The following is a 25,981-nucleotide window of genomic DNA, read 5'->3' as shown; positions in this document are numbered from 1 at the left end:
ACTCCTGACACAAGTTATAGGAGCTGAAGAGCTGTTCTACGTGCTTTATATTTTATCAAATAAAGCAACATGGGGTTCTACCCCCAATAATTACATCTCATGTATCATATAGTTGTAGAGATGACATTTTAAGTATCCAAGTGAAGTCTGAAAAATAAGGCAACAGAAGATAAATTGCAAGCACAGTGAAATTAGTGGGACCGTGCATACTCATTTCAGAAGCATTTACATCAACCAAAGTCCAGCCTTATGAAAGCTTTTAGGCACCTTACACATTTGTCAGTGTACACTAGCAGACATAAACAGAAACAAGTTATCCTCATTTTGGTAAATAAACAGAAGTATTATTCAGAAATGGTAAAACCATGTGGGTTTGCCCAATATTGAGGGTTAAGTTGACAATGTCCCAATTGCACTTTAAAGGTTATTTCTACAGATAATCCCTTTTCCAACTATGTGTAGAAATACCGAGGAAATTCATAAAAGTGCCTCTGCATAAAAGTAAGAGTAGATTCTAAATAATATGCTATCACTCCAGGCAATTGTCTGAGGTGTCTTTTATTTCACTATATCTATCTGTTGTCTTTTTATATAAGAAAATTTTAATCATTAAAAAAATGTTCCCATGCCCTTAAACATGTAATAGCAACAACTTTTTGTTTTGAAGCAGAGATGATTGCATGGTTGTAACAAAGAAACAAAAGTCTATTCAGCTCATGGTATGATAAAGCCTGCTGTACTCACAGCCAGCTTTATGAACCTTGGACACATTCAAACCTCACTTAACAATAGATTTGAGTTTGTTAACCAGAGATGCAAAGTCAACAAGTTTAAATCTTCCCTGAAGATTAGATTACCCTGCTTTTGGGTTCATAAATACCTGGTGAATGGAGCTTTGTGGTTGTTACGGCTGATTTCTTAGGGGATGAGACAGCTGGTCTATTAGCATCCTGATCTTTTTGTACTTCTTTCTTCACGCCTGCTTTAGGAAAAAAAAAAGGTAGAAAGATATCTGTTTTATAATTCTATTCACAATTGTGTAGAGCTTTGTTACCAAGATACATACCAAAATAGCAAAATATTTCTTCAATATGCACCCTGGACTTCACACAGAATGATGCTACACAGCACTTCTGTGTTGGATGCCAACCTGCCACATCTGCAAACGTGGCTGTGTACATGTGGTTGAGCTGACATGCACAGCACTAAAGAAGGATGAAAGAAGGCCTTACATACTACCTTGGTTTTTCAGCTATCTGCACGGTGACAAATACCACTAAGGCACAAATAGCTACATAGGTAGCCCATCCTATCTTTACTGAGTTCAGTGCTCTGTCCCTTTACCTTGCTGTGCATCCTCATTCTGGGCTGCAGGAGAAGCTGACTGAAGTTACCTGCAGGTCCCTGCTTTATGAAATTTTTCCAAGGTTAGGAAGTTGCCTTTTCTGGTGACCAGCTTTCCCAAGATGGTCTCATACAGGCAAGAGAGAGACTTGAACCAGAAGTAGGCAGGACGTGTCAGAGCTGTGCTGGATGTGGCTGCCCAGACATGGGAGAGTGGGTTTCTGCCTGTGCAGTAAGTCAGGCAGAAACAGAGGTTTGCAGCACATGCAGTGCACAAACCTACAAGATACTGCCAATGCAAGATTCAACTGGGCATGGAATTTTTCAGAGAGGCAACTGAGTGTCTGTTATCATTCCTTCTACCACTGGAGCTCTCTAGTTAGGGCCTTGGGAGGGTCTGTCAGTCGTCAAAGTTATGCACTCACCGACTGCCTCTTGTACCAGGGAGATACCACTTCATCTGAATGCCAGAGCGGCCACCCACGCTCAGCTCAGCCCTCCTGCCCACCCACAGCTCCCATCAAAATAGCTGTGGGGATCATGCTGAGTGCAGTAACGTGAAGTCCTGCCCTGCTTGTTTGACCATGGTGTGACAGTCACAACCACAGTATTTCAAGCAGAAAACACTCATCAAGGAAGTAAGAAGAAAGAGTAATAAAAACCAACCCCCTGAGACATTAATGTATTTTCCTGTTTACTTTCCTCTGTTTTACTATTACTGTTTCTTGAGGGTTTCATTTTAGCTGAAGGACTGCGTCACAGCCCCTGGATACACATGAAAAATAGAGAGATCTAAAGGCAAATGATTCGTCATAAAAGAAAAACAAAGTCTGCCTTATTAACTTTCCCTTCTCTCATGAGTACGTTCACAGACATCTTATAGGAAAATGTTCCACAGAATCTGAAGTATCTGAGGCAAGAAAAACAAAATTTTATTTTCTTGGTGATGCCTAATGACAGTGGCAGTCCAAAAGCTAACACTATCTTCCATTTTGTTTAATGCAAATGTGACCTGTCTATTTCAACAGTGGAAAAAAAGTGATAATTTTATATGGGGATCATAATCTTCAGGGACACTTACTGGATTGCTAGTTTTATGCCCCCCCTCCAAAGCCACAGCTAGTCATACTTGCAGTATTAAGTTTATTTCTGATGCATTGTTCACACTTCCACTTCTGCCTGCATCAGGACTTACAAGCAGTGAGCTGCAGACACAGCATTTGACATGCACCAGAAGCTGAGCTTCATAATTTCCAACACTTAATTGCAGAGTGCTTCTGCAAAGAGCACATGGACCTGCACAAGCCTTGTGTCCAACTGTTCTGTGGGAGGGTGGCATGGGACAAGGTCTAAAACCCTCTTTGACTCTCTTCCACTGTTCATAGGCAAATCACACCATCAGTTGTCACGGACCTGGTAAAGACTGAACTCTTCCTCATACCTCTACTTTTGTCCATCTCCAGTTTCTCTGCTGTTTATAAAGTCAACATGTTGAGGCTATGATTCTCATTTGTGATTAATACTTTTCACAGTGAAGTGACTGTGGATATAAATCACCCGTGTATGCTACCTATTGCACTCTACTTTACCACTGAGCAGGACATAAAATAAGTTTATTGCTGTAAAAGCAACCTGAGATGGGAGCTGTGAGACAAAACCAGAGCTTGTTTTATAAGGCTTAGTTTATGTAGTTACAGATTCAAGCATTGCTTTTTCATGGTAATGAGGCTTTGGCTTTTCTGTGGCTTTCAAAACAAAATTATGATGCACAAATGGGCCATAGACTGAACTCCTCCACAAATTTTGCTATGGCAAACAGAGACAATGGTAAGGGAAAGTGTGTGCTTTCCTTATGCTTTCAGCAGCAAAGGGTATGTAAATAATTAACTACTTTTGTTTTTGAGACATTTTCAGTGAGGAACACCTGGAGAATTTTTTTAGCTTCCCCCCCCCACCACTCCCTCGCTTCCACCTTAATCCCTAAGTGAGGAACAATTCCCCAGTTAGAGCTTGGCTGAAGGAAAACAGAGCAAAGAAACAAAGAAGCCCAGAGAGCACTATTGTTTTGCACAGGGCAAGGCAAGGGGCTGTGGAGAGCAGTGATAGTTGTATGTGGGTACAGAGGGTGCTGACCAGCAGGGGCAGCTGCATGAGAGACATCCACTTCAGAAGGTCGGAGACCAGTAGAGAGAAGGTGCAACTAGATATCTTGACAAGGACAGAAAAGTAGGATTAATAACAAGGAGGGGGAAATAAGGATAACTGCCCTCCTTCACTTTACCAGACCAGGAGAGCTTCTAAGGTCTGGTAGGGTGGCAGTGCAATGACTGGGCAACTGAGGAGGAGTTGTGCAGCAGGGGAAGAGCCAGTGCCTAGCACATCGTTGCTTGGAAAGGGCCAAGGAGAGGGACACATGGAGCTAGTAATTATTCAACTTCTCCTTCATAAGTAGAAGGGCCCTGGTGTCCTATCTGTGGCACTCCTTAGATGAGAGGGATTTAGAAAGCACACAGCAGGCAAGAGAAAGGATGGTCTGCAGGAGCAAACTGTTATCATTCTGCTAAGCTCATCACCCACAGGGAAATTTCAGGGAAAGAGCCATCCCTAGCATCTGACCTCAAATAAGAGCTGAATGTTTTTCTGAAAATGGGGGTTCTTCTTCTCTCGTCTTTTGAAACAACAGTTGTTAGTTGGTTAAAAGAGAAACATTCAGAAAACATGTTGATTTCAAGTGAATTTTTGTCATTTCACAGAAGTATAGAATTTCAGGTTCAAAAAATCTGAGGAAGAGCACTGGTGCAATGATCAGTATTATATGTGGGACCACAGTAGGAGGTTATATAGTCTGATCTTTTCTAGCTTGGAGTGCACTAGAAGTTACTCAAAGGCTAAAATGCACATAAAAAGTCTGATGTTCCACAGTAACTCAGGAAACAAGACAAACATTTTAATTGTTATTACAAGCCTGAATGCATGTAAAACCTCAAATACTACTCTGTAAAATATATTTTGAAATGTCAGAAGGTGTTGTGTATGCAATGATAAAATGAAATAAAAAAGACAAAAAATACAATTACAAAAGGAAATAAGCACCATGAGTGTATATTTCTTGAACTTGCACACTGTTTTAATTTTCTTCTGAATTCGTCTTTTAAAATGTATATTAACTGACCTGGAAGAAAATTTACTTCAAACTCTTAGTGTTATTGCCCACAGATTTGAAATATGGAACTCCAATTATCTCTGTGTTAAATGCCTGTACATTAGCTTTATTCCTTCTGGCTGCATACTCAGTGCTCTTAGCAGAGAGCCTCCCAGCAAAAAGTTCCTGGCAAAGCAAGAACCACCATTAAATTCCAGGCCTCCTGGAACATCTTCCAAGGCCCTGCCTAGCCCCTCGACTACAGGAGCTCATGCAGCAAGAAGTTGCCTCTCTGGTAGCCAGTAATCAAAGCCACAAACTATTAATTTTTGCTTGAATATACATTTCATTTAAGATTAGCAATCTTCCAATGGTTCATCTCTTTTAAAAGCTATTTTTGTGTAAAGAAATGGATATTTAAGGCCATAAGATAACTGTTGAGCATAAATACTCGCTCATCTTGTCTACTAGTGTGCTTGCAGCATTTGCTTCCAACAAATGCGTCCAAATACACAGTTCCATAAAGGTATTTACATTTCCTAATTAAAACACACAGCCTGCTTCAAACAAAACAGAAGGAACAAATGCGAAATAATTAGAAATACAAGGCAAAACATTCCAGAAATCACTTGGAAAAACTGCAGACAAACAAAGCCATTTCTCCATTCCCCCAGCACTGCTAAATGCTGGCCTAGGAACCAGAGCAAAATACGCCTTATCTGAGATATCTTCTCAAGCACTGCTGCAGAATCAGCACTTGTATTTGTCTGCAGCTTTCTGAGTCTTCAAAAGCCAGTATGGTGGGATAGGCTTCAATTTGCTTTCACACTTCAGACTGAAAACATGCTAACAATTTGCACATTGAGTATTTATTTCAAAACAAGTCCTAACATGCTGTACACATTATTAACAATTTGATGGGACTGACTACATTCAGATGGATTCCAGCTGTTCTCAGGAGTATTTTATAAGTTAACTAATGCAGTCTGCAAGTTTAAAAAGAAAAAAACAAGGAAGGGTTTGCAGTCACTCATAGACAGAGAGAGCCTCCCTGAGCTTTCTTCTGCCCTTCCCACTGATACTCACGACTAGTCATGTCCTTGGTGAGTAATAACATATCTCTGCGTGTATTGTTAGAGACAAAATGAGTAAAGTTGGAAGTATGATGGATTCCGTAGAATACGAGCAGTCTAATTCTCTCTAGAGACTCTCTCCTTCCTGTGATCTATGAGACACTGAATAAATAAGCAGATGTAGAAGAACTATGTATTTACTGAAGTAGAAACTGCTAATGCTTGTGCTTTCAAATTTAAAATCAATCTGATGAGAAAAAAAGATCAATTACTATTTCATTGTCTCATCTGAAAGTGATTGTTTTATGTCTTTCAAAAAGAAAAAACCTCTTTATCTGTTATTAAAAAAAAAAAAAAAAAAAAAAACCCTCCTCACAAAACGAATCATTCTTTCTTTGGAATAGAAAATCTCAGGGTAATTCAGAACATCCAACCTTAGTTAAAGAGTTAAAACAACTACTCCTTCTCTTTCTGTCATTTTACATGGATCCCATGGCATGTTATTGTCTCTTCCTCACACAGTTGTGCTATGGCATGTTTTAGAGTGGTTCCCAGGACAGAGGTTGGAAAACTTGCAGCACAATGTCTCACTTTCACCTGTAGCATAGTGCTGTATATCCCTGTGTTCTGTACAGGAACAATGTGAATGTAATCCACTGCATACTCCCTATTCAGCTTTTAAGGGAAAGTGTTTTCAAGGGGGAACAAAGCAGCAACAAACTCTTCTCCCCTTATCCCTGCAAGAGCACTGGTGCTTAGTTTTCCCTATTCAGCTGACCTCAGTTGATCCCTCTCCCTCCTGCTGATGTTGTTCTGTCTGGATTTTGCAGAAACTGATTAAAAGAAGGGCATTTTACACTACAAGCTCGCTGGTGAGAGCTATGATAACAGTGGACTCCTATTTTTCATCTTGACTGATTGCATTTAACAATCTGTCCTGTTACATATCATTTACTGGTACTTGTAAAAGCACAGGGATTGACTGTGTGAGTTTTTTGAACAATGCTTTTGAACGTCTTTAATTTAATGGGCCAAGTAGAAACAAGGTGCTCAAAATAATTCCTTATTGCTATTGTCATTGCATCCAAATTAGGATGTTCCTTATGATAGATAACAGTCACTTACCTGTGAGATAAAGATTAAATAATAACCACGTTGAAAGAGGTATGTCATAACATACATCTCGTAAAACCCACAAGGCATAGAAAATATAAAAATTCTTCAGCTCTCTAATTTTATAGACAGTTGGGTGGCAGGTCCAACCTGGTGGACAGAACTGAGATCTGAAACAAGCAGCAACATGGTGCTCAGAAATTTGGATCAGGACCACAGGCATGAACAAATGAGCCCAGAGCTGCATCAGTATCCTGAAGGTGAACAAAAGTTTCAAAAGACAGCAGATTGGAGATTCCAAGTTGTATTTTCTGTGGGTTTCTATGTTCTGAGAGAAGGATGTGGCTGAACAAGACCTAAGATACCCTAGGGCTTTTCTCCAGAAAACCACAGAAGAACCTGAGTATGAGATGGGAATTGTAGGAAGAGGTTTCAGACCAGGTTCATGCTGTTGAGTGGCTACCAGCATGATTTTACCTGGAGACTACATCACTCCCAGCCTTGATGCAGGCTCAGTCTCGAGCCCCCTCCAGAAGCAGAAACCTGGAGCAGATGAAGTCAAAACTCCTGCTCAGGATATGTAACCTAGGTCTAAGGCAATTTAATTTGAAACAACTGACGGCAGAGCTGGGTGAATGAACTATCCTGACTCTAGATCTAAGCAGGTGTATGGTGCTGCACTTTTTGACTCTCTAGACCTGTCAGCACCAGCTCGGGAATCACTGTCTGTCTGCATACCCTTTCCATTGCACAGCACAGACATGCTCATTTTGGATTACTAACTGCTGTGGTGTGCTATGCTGGGGAAAGCACAAGTAGTTCTTATGCACCCTGAAGGGCTCACCACATCCACCACTAACTGCACCATGTCAAACTGAAGGTTTTTGCCCACGTTATGACAGAGTTAGGTCCTGGTTTGATGTAGGATCTGAGTTGCCCTGTGGTGATCATTAATCTAAGTGAGCTGTAAAAGAAATCCCCTATGAGGGAAGGAGGCTGTTAATCTGCTGCCTCTGAACATTGCCTTCTGCAGATATTCCCACACTTCAAGAGAAATTCAAAACAGAAAATTCATATGTATGTGCTTCAAATATTATATATTTTTATCAACATCTGTAAAAAGAGGAAGCTGCTTTCACCTATCATTAAACAAAATATGAAGCAGTAATAGAAATGGTAAGTATTAGTTAGGTTATCACTGTACTTCTCAAAGTATTTACTATATTTAAGTGAAATTAAAAGACCTCTCATCTTCTAGCCAAGTGGGTTTTTTTCCCACTTTCTATGCATTGACAGATATATACTTATAAAAAGGGCTGTGCAACACACTGAAACCTAATTAAGTGCACTCATTTCATAGGCCAGTCAAAAGGCCATCAGTTCACACCTGCAAAACAATGTGCATGACAACGATCTTCCACTGCCATTCTCCTATGCCAGAAATCTTTTTTATCATCTGAAGCACAGCAGTAGCTATAGGAGTCCATTTTCATTAATTAAATGTTTTTATTCCCTGTAGTCCAATTTATTTCACAAGCACTTTTAATGAAATATCAGGAGTATAATCTCCCTTGAGCAGTTATTTCAATTTTTTTTTTTTTAATGGAAGTTTAGAGGTCAGGTGGTCTTCTCAGGTAGCATCTAATACATGAAAGCTTTCATGCAATTTTCATTGGTTATTTTTGACTCACTAATATAGGTAGATGCTTTCCTTTGTGAATTAATTTACTATTCACACATACATAGTGATGTACGCCTCTGAAATACAGATGTAATTTTTACATTACCTGACATATCACTCTTTCAGAAATATTATTTATATTTAAATTACTGCCATCCTCTTTGTGAAATGCTTTCTCTCTTTTTTACTTTCATAAAGTATGCTGTACCAAATACACACAGTGCCTGTGCTCTTCAGCTATAACTGTGGAGTGCTCTAAGAGCTTTAGTTTAGTAACTGCAATGTCTTGCACAGGAGGTTAGACAGATGCAGCTTGTATTTACAAACACATATGCAACTTCAAGCCCTATAGATATTGCTACTAGATGATTTGTTATCATATAATTCCCCAACTACACACAACATAAAGAATGAATTACTGTAGTTTTTCTACTTTTGAAAGGCTTTACTATTTGGTTGACTTCAGTAGGGACTGTCTGGGCTTTGGACTTAGACTGACTAAGGTTGGTAACTTCTTCCTCAAATAAAAAATTCACTCCTAAGGTCACTTATTGATTTGCTTTTTTTTTAACGGGAAAATATGGCTCACTTTTGTGCTCTACACCCCTCTTCAAAACTTGCATCTGGATCTCTTGTAACTGCATTCCCTTTGAGAACAGACTATCTTCTACACAAGGACATCCAAAATTGTCACTGGATGTAAAATAATCTGTTGTGTCATTAATTCATTGAAGAACATCTAAAGTAATTTGTCTTTCCTGTTATTCTGTCTTCCTATGTCATGGTTGTTCTTCTGTTCTTCAAACTGTCCATGCACACAGTTGCCATTATGGAATAGTTTGGAAGAATATAAGAAATGTATTTATTCTGCTGTTTTCAAGACGTTTCATCTTTCAGTTTGGAACACCAGTGAATGTTTCCTCACTGTGGCAGTAGTGAGGCTGGTTGCTTCCCCAAGCGTGACAATCATCCTCTTTATGACATGGCAGTGTCAGTGACCCAAGGTGTGGATGGTGGTTATTAATTTTTACTGTATCTTCAAACATTTTTGAAACACTGATTTTACTTCTCTGCTCCCTTACTCTGCTCCCTCTGCTCGCTCAGACTCCTGCCCTGTGATGTCCAGCAATGATGCCAGACTTGCCAGTTTAGACTGGTAGCCTGTGGTAGTGATCACTTCCACTTTGCAATGGCAAAACAAGCAGGTCTTTTACAGTGTTTACCTCCTCTGTCTGCTGCAGGACACTGTTTTGGAGACTGGCCTTTTCACCACACCCATATTTAAATTATGGTATCTGACATAACTGTAAAGGGCCTTTGTTTGCCTGGGATCAGAAAGCCCAAAGCAATACAAACACTTCACTGACCTTTCTCTACTTGCTTCACTTGATCTGTAGCATCTTCCTAACAATTTAATGAAGAGTTCAATTTTAAAAGGATGGCTTTGTGCTTCATCATTTAAAGGATGTGCAAAACTGTCCAAAGGATACTTAAACAGAAGATTTTACATTCTATAGGGCTCTCTATCACACTGGGATCTACACCTAGTGTTCATATACTATTGCAATATAGGCAAGATTAGACTGCTAAAAGACCCTTGTTTTTATCATTGCTTTGATTTATTTTAACCTTTGTTCCCATTAGATCCTTAGCATTGTGAGGAATCATTACACTGTTGTAATAATAAAATAAATCACGACATGCCCCTGACACATCTGCTGCTACCTTGGCTAGATAGGTTTAATAAAAAATTAAATCGATGCATTGGAGTAATATAGTTTCTTTTGTTTCTGCTGTCACATATAACAACAACATTCTAAAGTTGCCAGCTGTCCCTTTGCAGGAACTCTGTCTGACCGTTTGCATAGTACAGACAGGTAACACTACTTTTATGTTTAGTTTCCTTCCAGAATAAAACAGACAAGTTTATGACATGGTATTTGCTGAGTTACCTCTCTGCTCTTATCTTGACCCACAAGTCTCCTCTTGTACTTATTTCTCCCTGTCCTGTTGAGGAGGGAGAGTGATAGAGCTGGTTTGGTGAGCACCTGGTGTCCAGCCAAGGTCAAACCACCACAACAAACTCGAAACTGGGTGACCAGAAAAAGTAATTCATAAAGTCTTCATAAAGTCATATTTTGTACTGATATTTTCTTCCCAGCTCCATTTGCAGTGTGTTATCAAATCCAATGGAACTTACATAGAGATGAAAGATTTTTGAATAAGAGCCAGACTGGACAGGGCTCGTGACTTACACAAAATTATTTATTATGGAGTCTAAACTATTAAATTTAATCTAAACTGGATGGAACTGGTCATTTGAGACATAACTGGATTGATCAGAAGGAGAGTTTAGGTAAGCAAACAATTTGGAATCAAGACTAGGGTTTTTTTGCTTTATTTGCTTGCCTCCTTCTGCCTCCCTGAGTGAACATACCAGAGATTGCTAAAGCCTAGAGGCCAGAGAGTATTCTCATCCTTGCAAACATACCTAGCAATAAACTATCTGCTCAATGGAATGTTTTGGTCTCTAAAGTAATGCAATGTTTCCAAAAATATATACAATAAAATATACACTAAATCTCTGACACGTGTAGTTAGGGACAGTAAATGCCTTCAGCTCCAGACACAGCTCACAAAATGAGATTACAGTTGTGTTTCAAAGAGACCACAGTAAACAGAGTTCAAACCAGCACATAGGCAGCTTGCCCAAGAATGGCAAGAAAATTAACAGAGTAAGCAGTAAAATAGCATCATAATAAGGTTTCTGCATTTCTTCACCTAACGTAGGTGGTTTTTTAAGTTTGCAGCGCTTACCAGCAGGTGCTGTGGCAGTTTTTGGCGCTGGAAGTAAGCTCCTGCGGGGAGTCGCTGTGCTGCTTGACGCCTGGGTTGTGCTCTTGCTGCTCCCCTTGGGAACATCTTTAGAAGGTGCAGATGCCTTAGGGGTGGCTTGATCTTCATTTCCAAAGCTGGAACCTGCAGGAGACCAAAAGTGCACTAATTACAAGTCCATTAAAAATGTATGTGAACTATGGCATACAGACTGAACATCTATCAGCAATTATAATCTACAATAACATGTTCTCACCGCCACTTGAGCTAAGTTACACTGACTTTGTCCAGTATAAACATTTAGGCAGAAATAAAAGAGTTCCCAGTAACTTACTTTAGACTCTTGGCAACTGTTGGAGTCTGATTCCAATAGGAACTTAAGACCTGCTTTTAGTCTAGCTCCTTGAAGGTATATGGGTACAAGGCTCAAAAAGAAACTAAGGAAATCCTATATATCTGTGTGGAGGAGTTGCTTATGGCTTTGGAGCTGCTACAGGAGTTAACCTACACATTCACCCTAACATTTGGGAGCTACTGGTTGCCAGAACAAAGGAGAATAGCAGTGCTCAGTGGTGCAAGGCTCCAAATTCTCTACCCAGGTAGGATTTCCCATAAAGAGTCCCTCAGATCACATTCAGAAGTTTGAATAGTAAGATGAAAAACAAACAAAAAAATTCTGCCTTAACTCTCACATCTGCCTCAATCATATTCTCATAACGAATCTTAGATTGCCAAGGTCTCCGCCTTATATTGACCTCTTTCAAAAATTTTAATAGGTTTGGTTTCCTCTAGGATTTGCAATCTAGGGAATAACAGCATCCTAGGTACTTTGTAGACATAAGGAAAACAATCTTTTCTTAACATTTGAGAAAGGCGAAGTTAGAGTGTCCTCTTTATCTATCTGTCTACAAGGTCTAAGAGGAGCAAAAGATTACAGCAGATCTGGACTTGAACATTTGCAGATAAACATTTTGTTTGAAAAAATGAGTGAAGATAGTGACAAAAAAAAATACAAGGTTTTTAGAAAAGGGTATAATTCTTATTTCAATTGTTTTATTAAGATGCAATATAATATTGTTTAGGTACTGCCTGCAGGAAAATGATAGTATGATTTTAATAACTGGCAAGTCCAAGTTTCCAGTATTTTTAAGACATAGGCTTCTTGAATGTGTGCAAGTATGGGAGAGATTCCATTTTTGACTTTCTTACTGAAAATTTACTAGAAAAAAAAATTCAGGTTGGAAAAGAAACTCCCCTTTTCTGATAAGAAAGAATATACCTTTTGGCTCTGGAAAAACAGCTGTAAGTTTTGCTGTGTCTTTAAGGCTATTGCATATAAGTCTTAATTTAAAATCTGTATCTGAAGTATAAATGGACTTCTACAAATATATTTGACCTTTGTCAAGCTACATTAAAAATTCAAACAAAACAGTGTAGTGTACTCTACACAGGAACAGAAAGACCTGAAGCATTTGTCACCTTCTCACTGTTGTGCACATAACAACCCCTCAGCACATCGGATCATTGTTTTATATCCAAACTATATGGATTTTTAACCCGTGTAACAAACTTTTAAGATTATGTGCTGAATTATCCGCTGACAAAACACTGCTGACTTCAGTAAAGTCACATCAGCAGAAAATCTGGCCCAGCCTCAATCTCCTCTGCAGCTGTGCACGAGGACATCTCTTCTACCAGGTGTCAGGAGGGTGCTGCAGCATGTGTGGCTACCTCAGGCTGTTTGCATCACACTCCTGAAGTTATTCCTGAAGTGGTCTCATGTATGTGCTCACCCAGTCACTTTGGGTAGCACCACTCATATAAAATTTTTTTCTTTCTTCAGTGATTTGTTTAAAAGTTTCAGCTGCAGGAGCACTAACCTTAAAGAGGAAATTATTCTTTTTATTTGCAGAGCAATGCTGTTCAAGTCCTCTTTAACTTAAGCTCTTTATTCTCAATTGTGAAATGTATTATATGGACTGAATGGAAGCGATTCCTGCATTGAAGAACCATGCCCAGGTGAGTTACATAACCTTTCACTTAAAAAAAAAAATAAAATAAAAAAGGCGCTAAAGTGCTGCCAGCTACAAACACTTTTCTGTCTAAAACACAGTGTAAGAGGTCTGCTGATTACATAAATGAGTGGGTGAGAAAGCTGACAAACACGGCCTCATCGCATGGCTGGATCAGAAGTGCCAGTGCCTGGAGAGAGCAGGCCACACACTTTGTGCTGTGGCTGGACACACACCTCTGGGGAAAAAAAAAGCAATGAAAAAAAGTGATACAGTTTTTGATCTTTTATTAAGAAATGGACTCAGGGAGACAAGCTGCATCGCTGTACTGGGTGTCTTGAGGCCACAGGGGCAGCCTGCATCAGGGGAGACTGGGCTGTCCTGGATCAGGCATGGATGCTTCCAGTAATAGACCCATGACAGGGCAGAGCCTGGCCTGTCAGACAGAAAGGAGACACTGCTGGGAGAATGTGCTTAAGAAAGAGTAAAATGCTGCTGGAGTGGACCACAGTGGAGTAGATATCCACACAGCGGTCCATGAAGGACCCCACACTGGCACAGGTGGACGTGGCCCAAAGGAAGCTACATCTATGGAGAGCCCTCATGGAAGCAAGTCCCTGGCAGAGGCTGTGGTCCCAGGAGATGAGAACCACACTGGAGCAGGTTTATCCTGAAGGACTGAAGCCCTGGGTAAAGACCCATGCAGGAGCAGGGAGAAGTGTGAGATGGAAGAAATGGCAGAGAGGAACTTTTGTGGACTGACTGCAACCCCCATTCTCCTCTCATTGCATTGTTTGATGGGAATGTGGGATAGGGGAAGTAGAGAAGGAAGAAGTAAAGCCAAGACTGGGAAAAAGGGGTGTGGGAAACCTATTTTAGGGTTTGGGGTTTTTTTTGTCTTTTTTTTTTTTCCCCCCCTCACAATTCAATTCTATTTCAATTGGAAATATACTAAATAATTTTCCAAGTCAAGTCTGTTTTGCTGTGACAGCAGTTGTTAAGTGATCTCCCTGTCTTTACCCATGAACATATTCACCTTATTTTCTTTCTTGTTCTGTAGAGGAGGTGAGGTAGTGAGACAGTGACAGGGTGGGTTGTCTGGCAGCCAGACAAGGTCAACTCACCACAACAGCAATATCCCTACAAGCCAGGATTCGCTGAGATAAGGTCAATATAGTATCTCTCATTTTGCTCTTCATTCAAGGATGGAGTTTGGAAAGAGACAGTGGGATAAAACAACATATGCGTGCATAATACGCCACAAAACCAAATGTTTGCCGATTACATGGATATCACTGGGACAGCTTCTAGTTCCCCAGGAGCAGGGGAAGGCAAGTTCCACCTTGCTACATATGGTGCTAGATTACATATTTCTTTTCAAATCGCATTTAAAGAATAACTTAAATTAAAGTTATAGAAGAATACATATTCCTCATGATCTAAGAAGAAAATAAAGCTTTTCCTTCACTTAAACGACTAAACTTGCAGGAAAATCAGAACGATTATTCATCGGATGGTATTTGTCAGTCTGTCAGGGGATAATGCCTTCCACTATTACCCACAGCACGTGAGTCAGTAGCATTTGCCCTCCCATAACCCCAGCTCTTACTTTTCAGTAAAAGTCTGTACAGAAACACCGGATGTGCGGTGGGTGAAGAGATGATCACATCCTTGGTTGTATAGTGCCTCTTCCCTCCTACTCCTCTACTCTGGCATTCTATCTAAACCAGGGGAGACTCCTTGCTTGCCTTTGAAGCACCTGGCAAATCATCTGGGGGCTTCTACATAAAAAGTCCCTGTATTTTTGCAGACTCTGTGCTCTATAAGAAGCAGCACTGCTGACTTTGCAGCAGAGTGTTTAATAGACTATCAACGATCTGCTGGAGCTAAAGGCCTTCAGCCTCACTTTTATCATCTCCTCACTATGAGCCCCAAGGAATCCTACTCTTCTGCTTGTGAAAAAAAATACAGAACAGAAGAATAGTTGTTTGAAGAGTTGCAGTTACTTTGTAGAGTCCCAGCTGCAGGCACTCTTCCCCTACACTCTTATGCCAGTAGACATGCAGAATTCAGGGCTGGGAACTCATTGTAGGCTGTGTGTTCAAAGAAAACCATGACCAAAATTCCACTGGCTCCCAGATGGCTTTGAATCACCCTCTCTGCATATCTGCCACTGCTCTCTTCACCTTCTGGCCCTGCCCTGCCACAGCTTGCATCAGGGGTTCCTCACCCTCAGAAAAGGAAGGCTCTCTTGTATATGTCACTAGGAGTTGGTGTCTCTTGTATGCGATACCTTTCTGAAACCATTTACAAATAATTCCCAGCAGGAACATTGGTGGGAAGAATTCTGCATTCGATGAGAAATTAATTAGGCCATGTTGTGTGGCAGATCTGAGAGGAGACAGCAATAGAAAGAGCTGTATTCTGGAGCTGAACAGCTACAGATTTTCCTGTCTGCAATCAAGGGCAATAAAGTCTCCTTTTGTTGGAGAACTAGATCCTTTCTAGAAAAGTAGCTTGTTTGACAACACCTAGGGGTCTCTGTTTTGCTGACAAACCACAGAAGAGTATTATAACTTCCACAGTTCCCTGTCTTGTGGGCTGTTATGTGAAGCCTATTGACACAGAGTGAGTCTCCAGCTCTGCACAGCAGGTCAAGCATTCACTGTGCTGGCAGTAGCTGTAATCACACACAGCTGTAATCATACCCAACACCCTGGGAACATCCTGGCATTGTGTATGTTCACTGAAGGACAAACACTTACCTAGGGTTATGGGAAGGCCTTTCCATGTAAAAGATCCTTGGACACTTCTTGATGCCAAGTTAATGACAATGAAGGTATTGCATGAAGCTGTTGCATCAGTGATCCCACTTAGCATTTCTAAAGAATTTTCCAGTCACAGAAGTCAAGAAGCTTTACAAAAGGAGTTGAGCCACTTTCCAAACTCACACAGCAAGGAAAAAGCAGAGACAGAGAAGTGAGCAGGAAAACCTGATAATGAATGTGGACTTTTTTTTCCACCTGCAAAACACTGGGATATATTATTCCCCTGGGTTTTACTAGGCTGCACTTTTGTGCCCCAGTTTTCAAGCACAAGTACAAGGACAAAGTGAAATTTAAAATCACTGCCATGGGGAATGATCTGATAAGGAAAATACCTAAACCACTGTGAATAATAAGGCGATGTTTAAAAACAAAACCAGAAAGACACACTTTTCACTAAGTTGGAACATTTGCCCATCTTTCAGGTAATGTCCATTCTTTATTTCTGATTATTATTTATAAAATGGTAAGTAATTTTTATAGAATGATTTCAAGATATGCAAGCTGTCAACTGAGATTTTTATTTCACTGTTTTAGGGGTTACTGCTTTGAAGTTCAACACGGCCTATTTCAATATAACACTTCAGAGTGTAGTTTTCAAGAAACACATTTGAACATACAGCTCTGTAACTCAAGCAGAAACAAAGCTATTGACCAAGTGGTACAGTGTGATCATTAGTCCTGAGGGCTTACCATGCTATTAAGATGTTATGATAGAACATAAGATTACTAGCTGGCTAATCAGATTTTTTTTCTTTGCAGAGAGCCAGTGTCTGGTATTTCTTGATACAATAGGCCAAATGTGAAAGAGATCAGGGACCAGCTGATGACAGATTTCTTTTCAATCCAGAACAAGAAGAGGCTTGAGGACTGATGTCCACACAATACTTGTGCCTAACTTACTTAGCTCAAAGAATTTTTTCCAATTGCATTTTTTTGGGTCAGACGAAATGTGTTTGAGGAATAATCCCCTGTAACATATTTATTTAGAGGAGGTCTGTGCCTGACCACATGCCTTTATACAAGCTGATTTTTCAGAAGTCTAAACATTCAAAAATGAAACCTGAAATTTGAATTTATGGGTTTATAACTTCCCCCAAAATAAAGAGCCAAATCTGCAGTGCCTGTCAGCACAGGAGCCAACTCTCAGGGTTTTAGATAGCTTTGGGTCTCTGCACTGCCCGTGACTACCTCTGAGACAGCCCCTTTGTTGCTAGGGAGGGAAGTTGAGGCCATCACTGATGATTAATGACAGCTGGGTGATCAGTAATGGCTTTTGTACACTATCACTTACATTTGTAAGAGATTGCTGCATATCCATCCTTCTCCCCATGACCTCCAATCCTAAATGCAAGCACCTTTCTCCTATGACACCTGCTGTCAGATGGTTTTGGCCCCCGGATCTGGCCATGCAGAAAGCTGTTGGGCACCTGAAGGTGGGAACTCTGCAGAACTGACCATCACCAGAAGAGCTGCAAAAGCACATCTGTGCAAATGCACTGGCAGGCTCCTCCTCCTTCACCTCCAGCTGTCCATGACTGCTTCTGCAGTCAGAGGTTGTATCCTGCCCTTGCAGCTGATCCAGGCAAGCAAAACACAGAGGTGGTATTTCTGTCAGGACAGAGGGAAGCATCACTTCTTCAGGCTGTGCTTTCCTAACTCAGGTGGCAGTTGTGCTGCCAGGGCAGCACTGGTAACCCTAGCCACAGCGGGATGCCCTTGCAGATATGGCTTTTATTTGAGGCTTCATCAGGTTGTATCTGTGCTGGTAAATAAAAGCTGGCCAAGTGGTGTAGACTGGCTCACCCTGCCACCACCCAGTCTAATCATAACATCTTCTCTTGAGAGGATTAGAGCAGCCCAAACTGCAGGCACACTGTGAAGAACTGGGTGAGGGACCAGGAGACTGGGCTTAGCCTGGCTTCCAGGCTCTCCCTTGCTCACCAGCACAGCTGGACTTGCAGCCAAGAGGCATCCACTGAGCTGGGCCATGTATGCTCCCAACCACTTGCAAAGGAGGTCATTCAGTCTAGCCTGACCTACAGTGGAGTGGGTTTAAGAGAAGTGGAGATGTTTTGTCTCTGTGAAGTGGAATTAAAGCTCCTTCCTATATGTTTGACTGTTTTTGATGACATTGAGTTTTTGAAATCTCATTTAATTTTTGTGGCACAGACACCATCTTCAGTGTCTTTCATATATGACATAATAGAAACGCAGCCTTCTGCTGATAATCCTGCTTGTATCAATACTAATTTATTCCATATCACCAACTAAAATATACATTTTTGGATCTGGCTAAATGCATTTCTTACCTGAGTGGAGTTACATGCTGCTCCTTACTGAATTGTTACAAGCCTCATTGTGCAAGGTGACAATTTCACCACAAAGTAAAATTTCTCTATGTGTTAGTGGGAGTTGCAGACAACTTGCTGACTATGCCAGACTTTTGAATCACATAACCTGTTTTATTTGGGTTTCTGGTGAAATGTTACATCTTTATCAGGAAAGATGAGCATTTTATTATGTAATAAAATTGCACCATATGCTGGTGGTAGCTTTGCCTACCACTGGTGGATTGTACAGCTGCTTGGCTATCTGAGCGCTTTTGCATAGCTGGCTAATTAAAGTCCCTTAGGGCACAGAGTGAAGACAGCATAGTATTTTGCTGATCATTTGTAATATTTGTCAGAAAGGATAACATAAGGTTGTTGAAACTTTTCCAAAGGTACCTGGATTGCACAGACATTTTAAAATGGGCCTCAGACATCACTGTGTATCCACCTTCCGAAAGGCAATCTCCTGGCACTAGTTGGAGCTGAATCATCAAAGGTCATTCATGACCACATCTTCCCTAAAAGCTTTCTTCATTCAGTGTATGACTCTGATCACAGTGACAAGAAACATCTCATGTCATGAATACTCCACTGAAGTGTCTCGTAGTACTCTGAGGAGCTGAGGTAGTAGGACGCTATACTGGAGAAATACTTGCTTCTCTAATTTAGAAGAGAGAAACATGCCTGCTGTAAGTTTCTCCTTGACATATGAATCAACATTTCTAACAGATCAGATCAGAATAACCTGATCTTACTGTGTAATTACCGAAGTCTATCACTTAGTTGTAGCAAGGGCTAGTTTTTAAAACCTGAGGTACACTTGAAGGCAAGCAAGTCCTCATAGTGTTTTGGAAGCTCTACTTGCTGACACAAGTTAAGAAGAACATATTACATATCAGTTAAACATTTAAACTCCCCTCAGCAAGTTCATTTTGGGAGAGAAAACGAGTAGCTATATCCAAGCAACAGATTTTTTTAAATCCTGTGTTCAGTAAATTTACTGAAAGGAACTGTTACTGAAGGTTGAATTTGTAAGAAAAACTGTATTTGATTCCCAGTGAGGGCAACTGAGATGTTGCCTTCAATGCAAGAAAAGTCAGATTTACGATGAGTGTTTTAGGCAAAATACTACTCTCTATACTAAACAAAGAAGCAAAACAGGAGCAGATTTACTTCAGGTATTTGTCTGGCATGGTCATGCACTGCCTTACATAGGAGACGAATGAATACAGGTCCAAGGGCCACTTCTCCCCCTTGTTGCCTAGCAGGGTACTCTTCCACACCACAATAATTCCCAGGCACTGTAATGCTCTCAAAGTAACACTGAGTATTGATGGCATTTTTACCAAAGACAAATATACGACCCAATGCCCTCAGCTGTCAGAATGACCCCTGGGATTACAAGAGGTTGGCCAAAAGTTAAAATAACCAGAAAGAAGATATGGATAACATCATTTTTACTACTACCACTAAAGCATTAATGACATGTATCAACATACCTAGGGGGGAATTTTCCTGGGTAGGAAGGTTTTGATATTCCTGGGTAGTCCTTCAGTCCCAGCACCCACACTTCTTGAAGCACCAGCTTTGTAACATGACTTGTGCTCATGACCATCTGCTCTAATGGCACTGAGCCTGCTTCTGAACTGGCATACAGGGCAACAGGCACCCGTGAAAGATAGGATTAGAATTGACATCTGCTCTGCAAGAGGTTCCTCCCGATGGCAAGAAGTGCCAAATTAGAGCCACATGCCTTATTATAAGGAATGACATCTGTTGACACTTTACAGCATTTTATCATCAGTAAATGCCTCTTCCCTTGTTGCTTTTAATTTGCTTGAATGCTGGCTTGGAATGCCATATTTTTACACTTAAAGGTATATGTTATGACATTCCAATTGTGGTAATGAATTTCCATCAGCTTTAGCAATCCACACTGGTTGCCACAGCTCACCAGACTAGGAGAGGTTAACTAATGCCCTAACAATTATCTGTGCTTAAGGTCTGGTAGCATTCAGTCCTGCTCCTTCTCTGCCAAACCACAACAACATGCTGTTGTATGCTCCAGCATACATGGAATTGTGCTAGATCAAAGATCTAGTAAATGTGTCTCACTCCTTCCTTGGCATAACAATGGCTCCAGAACATGCAGTATGGGTTAATGAGGGGAGGTGTCATACTGAAACCTCAAGGAATGGAAGAGCCTTAGGAAGTTCCCAGTTAGTCACTAGTTAATTGCCCTTTATATCAGGTACAGATTCCTGAAGCTGCTTAGAAACTTGAACCTTATTTCATTTCACATTCAAATCTAACTCACACTACTGATTCTTAATCACCATCTCAGCCCTGAAGGAGTTTCAAACCCACAGATGCCTCCATTTCAGAGTATGAAGGATGCAAGCACCTGAGTAGAGCCTGTAATGAATGCTGAACAGTGCTTTGGCTGGAGGAGAAAGGTGGTGATAGGCACCAAAGATGTGTTTTGGAGGCAGGCAGAGAGTCTTCTAAGCTGTTCAAAGCAGCTATTTGCTGTGCTCAGATCGTGTTCATCCTCTTGGACAACAGGTTGTTCAAGAGAAAATGCACTTGAGAACCTGCTTTTCCCACTTTACTTTCACAAACTCCTGTGTAAGTAATGCACAACATGTACAGTGCTGCTCTGGACTGACTGCTGTCTAGATCTGTGTTTTGTGGCTATTTTAGATGTCATACAGAAAAAAAAAATCTATAGCAAAATAAAAATCTGACAAAAATTTTCATGTAGTCTAGAGTTTCAACATTCAGGAAACATCTTTCAGAGTAAAGCTTTATTTTTTTCCCTTGTGCTGGCTATACTGTATTTTAAGGCTCCAAAATAAGCTTGGCTCATAGAATTCTGCTGATTAAGTGTTTTCCTCACAAAACATCTTAACCTGTTTGATCAAACTAAGTTTTTTTTAACAAATATTGTCAATTATGAGGAGTCGTGGATATAAAACTGCTATTCAAAAACACCTGGGAGAGAAACACAGAGAGAGCAAAACAGGCTTATATTATAAATGGCATTATCCATAGAGAGTAGGCATAAATTTTCAGTTATGAGACTTGTTGAAAATTTTCCTTATTTCATGCTTACTACAAACAGTGCCTTTAGTATATTATTTTGGGCAAAATTCAATTATTTTACAATAAACTAATCCTATGATTAGCAATACTAAATGCTATAACCTAGTGATCCAGCTAAATAAGTTTTGCAAAATGTTTTAACTATAATTATATTTCTATGAACTGAAGTAATCTATACAGATTGACATAAAATATTTTGCAGGGAACAGATGTTGAACTGCATTTATTTCATGAAATGAAAGCTCTTAGAAGTATATAAAAATAAAATTCTGTTTAAACCTACAAAGGTTAAATAGAGGAGGTAGTTTCTTAAAAAATGACAGCGCCTTTATAGAACAATTCCTGTGTATTGGAATTTATCTGACTGGCAGCAGCAGTATTAAACTGAGCAGCTTCTCTTCATTACAATAAATGCTACTGATAGGTAATAAAATGTAAGGCCATTTAATTGGAGGATGCAGAAATGATTTCCACAGGGTTATAATGGCACAGCCAGTGTGGAACAGAGAAGCTGCACATAGAATTGGCCCCTAGGAAGTGCAGCCACCAGGAGCACCATGAGCAGGACACGCAAACACCTCTCAAGTGGCTGGCATCAGACAAAACCCATTTCACACAGAGAAACTGCACAAGCAGCACATGCTAAAAGCTGCCAGAAGGAAGCAGTGAGTGCTGGCAGAGGGTGACTCTCTGCTGAGAGGCACTGAGGTGCCTATCTGCTGGCCTCATAGATAGTGAAGGGAAGTTTGCTGCTTGCCATGAGCCAAGATCTGGCATGTCACAGGGAGACCGCCACAACTGGTTAAAAGTCCCCTACTTCTTTTCCCTGTGGACACCAAAGACACTGTTAAGCAAAACCTGGACAAGATCATGCAGGACTTCAGGGCCCTGGGGGCCCAAGTGGAAGGGACAGGGGGCCCGGCCCAAGTGATGTCCTCTGTGCTGCCAGTCTGGGATAGGGGTGAAGGCAGAAGCTCATGCATCATGTAGGTCAATATCTGTTTTTGTGGCTGGTATTGACACCAGGGCTTTGGTTTCTATGATCACAGGATGTTTATCAACAAATACAGACTATTCAGGAGAGAAGGGATCCACCTGCCTGGAAGAGGCAGGAGGATTTTGGTAGTGGATTGGCTTACTTTGTGAATTGTGTTTTAAACTTGAGGAATAGGGTCCACAATTGCAACACCTGTATATCCATAAGAGACAGGGTGGATGAGTGCACCTACCAAAGCATGAGAAATGCTCCCCAACCATTTTCAAAGGCAAGTACACACATAGTCTCTGCAACAAACAGGAGGAACTGGAACTCAGTGACCAGTCTGAGAGTTATGATGCCATAGGAATTACAGAAACTTGGTGGGAAAATTCACATGACTAGAAGACCACAACGGATGGCTACAAACTCTTTCATAAAGATAGAAAGGGAAGAAGAGAAATGGAGTTGTACTTTCCAACAGCACTCAGGAAACCAGTGTAAAGAAGCACAACAAAATGGTATTTCACTGGATACACCAAAGTGCCCTCAAGCAAGGCCTTCCAATGATGCCAGTGGAAGATGTGTATCCCACCTAGTCTTTATGTGGCAAACAAAACTATATGAGCTGTGTATGGCTTAAAGGCTGCAAATGACCTATAGATAATATGAAGTTTGATTCATTGCAGGTGCCCAGGAAAAACATTTGATAGTTCAATAGACACATTCTGCCATCACGTTATTTGTCCCTTGCCATACCACAGCTGTGTGTCCAGTCAGGAAGAGAGGGAAAGGATGAGAAAGTACCACCCTGACAGCCCTGAGGGCCATAACTGAAGCAAGGGCAGATCTCCTTTCCACATTCTTTCCAACAGCCTCTCTGCTTGTGATATCTACTAAGAGCCCCTTAAGCAGTGGGTAACTCTCCGAAAGGATTAGAGGAAAAAATGATTGTGTGGACTGCACCTGGCTTAGCTGGGACACCTGATAACACTGCTCTGTTGGACAAGGTCATGCTTCTAAATCCATTGCTTTTAAAAAGCAAGGTCCTGATGTTACAAAGAGGCATAATTACTTGCACCCTTGCCATTGCTCTTTTTCTTAAATAACACCTTTGAAGATAAATTCACTTGCCCATTTCTGGTGTGTGAAAACCTGAACTGCAGGATTAACAAGAAATATCCTATTAATTTCACCTTGGTATGAATCATTCTGTAGTTAAGATTTATAAGACACTACTTAAATGAAAGCTTTTTGATCATACATTTAGTAAATGGGTTATTGAAGTACAGCTTCTTATTTTGTACAATTTTTAATCCCAGCATTTTTTTTTAGACACTTGAAATTATTAACAGGATCAAGAACGGGTTTGTGTATGTGGGAGTGGGGTGAGGGAGTGAATGAGTGCAAATTATTTTGAAGAGGCACAAAGTACAGTTAGAAGCATGATCTGTAGCATTTTATACCAACACAAATAATGTCCTTTTGTATTTTAGGCACATTTAATTAACTGTGTGTGTACGGTACAAGTGCAGAAATACTCAACCAAATTGTTATCCACCAGAAAATTGTAATTCAAGTGATTCCATAGTACCTGAGTTGCAGGAAAAGGTCTTCAAAGCCCCCGTGCTCTTGAGGAGGAACTGGATAGTTCTTAGCCCTGCTAATGAATGGCAGAGGCCTCAGGAGAGTCTAAGCAGCAGATCTGCCTTTGAGACTGTCCTGTGTTGTTTTGCTGGCTCTGCAGAGTTTCATTCTCCTCCATGATGGCACAATCTGACAGGACATCACATGCCCTTGGTGTTTCTCTTATATTCCTGGGCCCTGAAGGCAGGTGGTAATGTAAAAATCTCAGTTGCTACTACTGTAAAAGAAACTTGTATTTTTTTTTAACCTTCTTCAACACTTACCTGTAGCCTGAGAGCATCTCCAAAATCTTCCTTTTAAAGAAATATCCTGGGGTTTTTACGAAAGGGTATGAACAGTATATCACATTACACTGCTGCGATGGCATGCAGGTTAAAGGTACCTTTGCTCTAAGGAGTGCTTAAAAAGCTCCTCCATCTCTCAGTCAAACATGAACAAATATCTCAGGCCATTTGAGTCCTAGTCCTTGACATTTAAACACATGGGTATTAGCACAGCTTCAGAGTACTGATACTGAAGACAAGGAGGCTCTTAGAGGAGACAGAACAGTTTTACTACTGCAAAACGCCAATATTGGTTAAAACTGTGTGTATCTTATTTGTAAACTCCTTAGGATCTGTGAGACAAGACCATACCCCAAGACTGTCTCCTTCCAAATTTTCCTGAATCCCATGGATGAAGGAGGGAGTGGAAGATATCGATGAGGTTCTTTGGAGAAAGAACATTGCTCTTTTCTGCATCAAAAACAGAAAACAGGGCAAGAACTTATGGAGAGCAGCCCTGTGGAAAAAGACTTGGAGGTTCCGGTGGATGAAAAGCTGGACATGAGCCAGAAGTGTGCACCTACATCCCAGAAGGAAAACTGCATTCTGAGCTTCATCAAAAGCAATGTGGCCAGCAGGTCAAGGGAGGTGATTCTCCCCCTCCACTCTGCCCTTGTGAGACCATGCCTGGAAAGCTGCATCCAGCTCTGGGGTGCCAAGTAAAAGAAAGATGTGGACCTGTCCAAACAGATTAAGGGGAGGGGCACAAAGAGGGCTGGAGCACCTCTCCTATGAACACAGTCTGAGAGAGCTGGGGTTTTTCAGCTGGAGAACAACTTCTTGGAGAAAAGAAGGCTTCCTGAAGACCTTAGAGCAGCCTTCCAGTACCTAAGGGGGACCTACAAGAAAGCTGGAGAAGGACTTTACAAAGGCATGAAGTAATAGAACAAAGGGGGATGGCATTAAACTGAAAGAGAGCAGATTTAGATGAGATATTAGATAGAAATTCTTTGCTTTGAGCGTGGTGAGGCACTGGAACAGGTTGCCTAGAAAAGTTGTGGATGGCCCATCCCTGGAAGTGCTTAAGGCTAGGTTGGATGGGGCCCTGGGAAACCTGATCTAACGGATGGCATCTCTGCCCATGGCAGGGTGTTGGAACTAGATGATCTTTAAGGTCTCTTCCAAACCAAAGCATTCTGTGATTCTATAATACAGGCACCTTTTATTTTATCTGTTGTAATTTTGATAGCCAGTAGAGAGTCACACAAGTCAGCACAAGTGTTTTACATGCTGGTGGAGAAAAGGGGGAGAGAAAGAGTTGTTGTCCGCTACTTGAATTATCCAAACAGCCTTCAAGGAGGGATGATCCAGGCTGTCCCAGTACTACACTCCATATTTCCAGTCCCGCCTGGAAGTTAGGGTAGGATGCAGGTTCACGACAAGGACTCACTGGAAGAGTGAACTACAGCTACTGGCCAAAACCAAGGTGAACCCACAGCTCCTTTACTTGTCTGTCCATCTTTTGTCATCTTCGTCATCTTTTCATTGTGACCTAAGTGACAGCAGATAATGAATTTGATGTAACTGAAGATGCTGCAAGTTTCAGACGGTGACTCTTATTCAGTTTCTTTC

The 25,981-nt window shown here is 40.9% G+C and overlaps 1 protein-coding gene across 7 annotated transcripts in view; it reads right to left on the bottom strand.

Moving 5' to 3' along the window:
* Positions 1 to 25,981, bottom strand: part of MTUS2 (microtubule associated scaffold protein 2) — a 283,058-nt gene that overhangs the window by 59,165 nt on the left and 197,912 nt on the right. For 6 of the 7 annotated variants that reach the window (XM_050331271.1, XM_050331272.1, XM_050331269.1 and 3 more), the window contains 2 exons: positions 11,171 to 11,332; positions 881 to 982 (listed from right to left, as the gene is read on the bottom strand). In XM_050331271.1, the coding sequence (XP_050187228.1) occupies positions 881 to 982; positions 11,171 to 11,332 (264 nt within the window). The remainder of the gene's footprint in view (positions 1 to 880; positions 983 to 11,170; positions 11,333 to 25,981) is intronic. The other variant, XM_050331275.1, reaches the window with a different exon arrangement.

This window comes from Myiozetetes cayanensis, unplaced genomic scaffold (assembly GCF_022539395.1).
Source record: "Myiozetetes cayanensis isolate MyiCay16 unplaced genomic scaffold, myiCay2020 scf5-8, whole genome shotgun sequence".
Lineage (NCBI taxonomy): Eukaryota > Metazoa > Chordata > Aves > Passeriformes > Tyrannidae > Myiozetetes > Myiozetetes cayanensis.
Note: the sequence above shows the minus strand (reverse complement) of the source record. Positions and strands in the feature narration are given on the sequence as shown.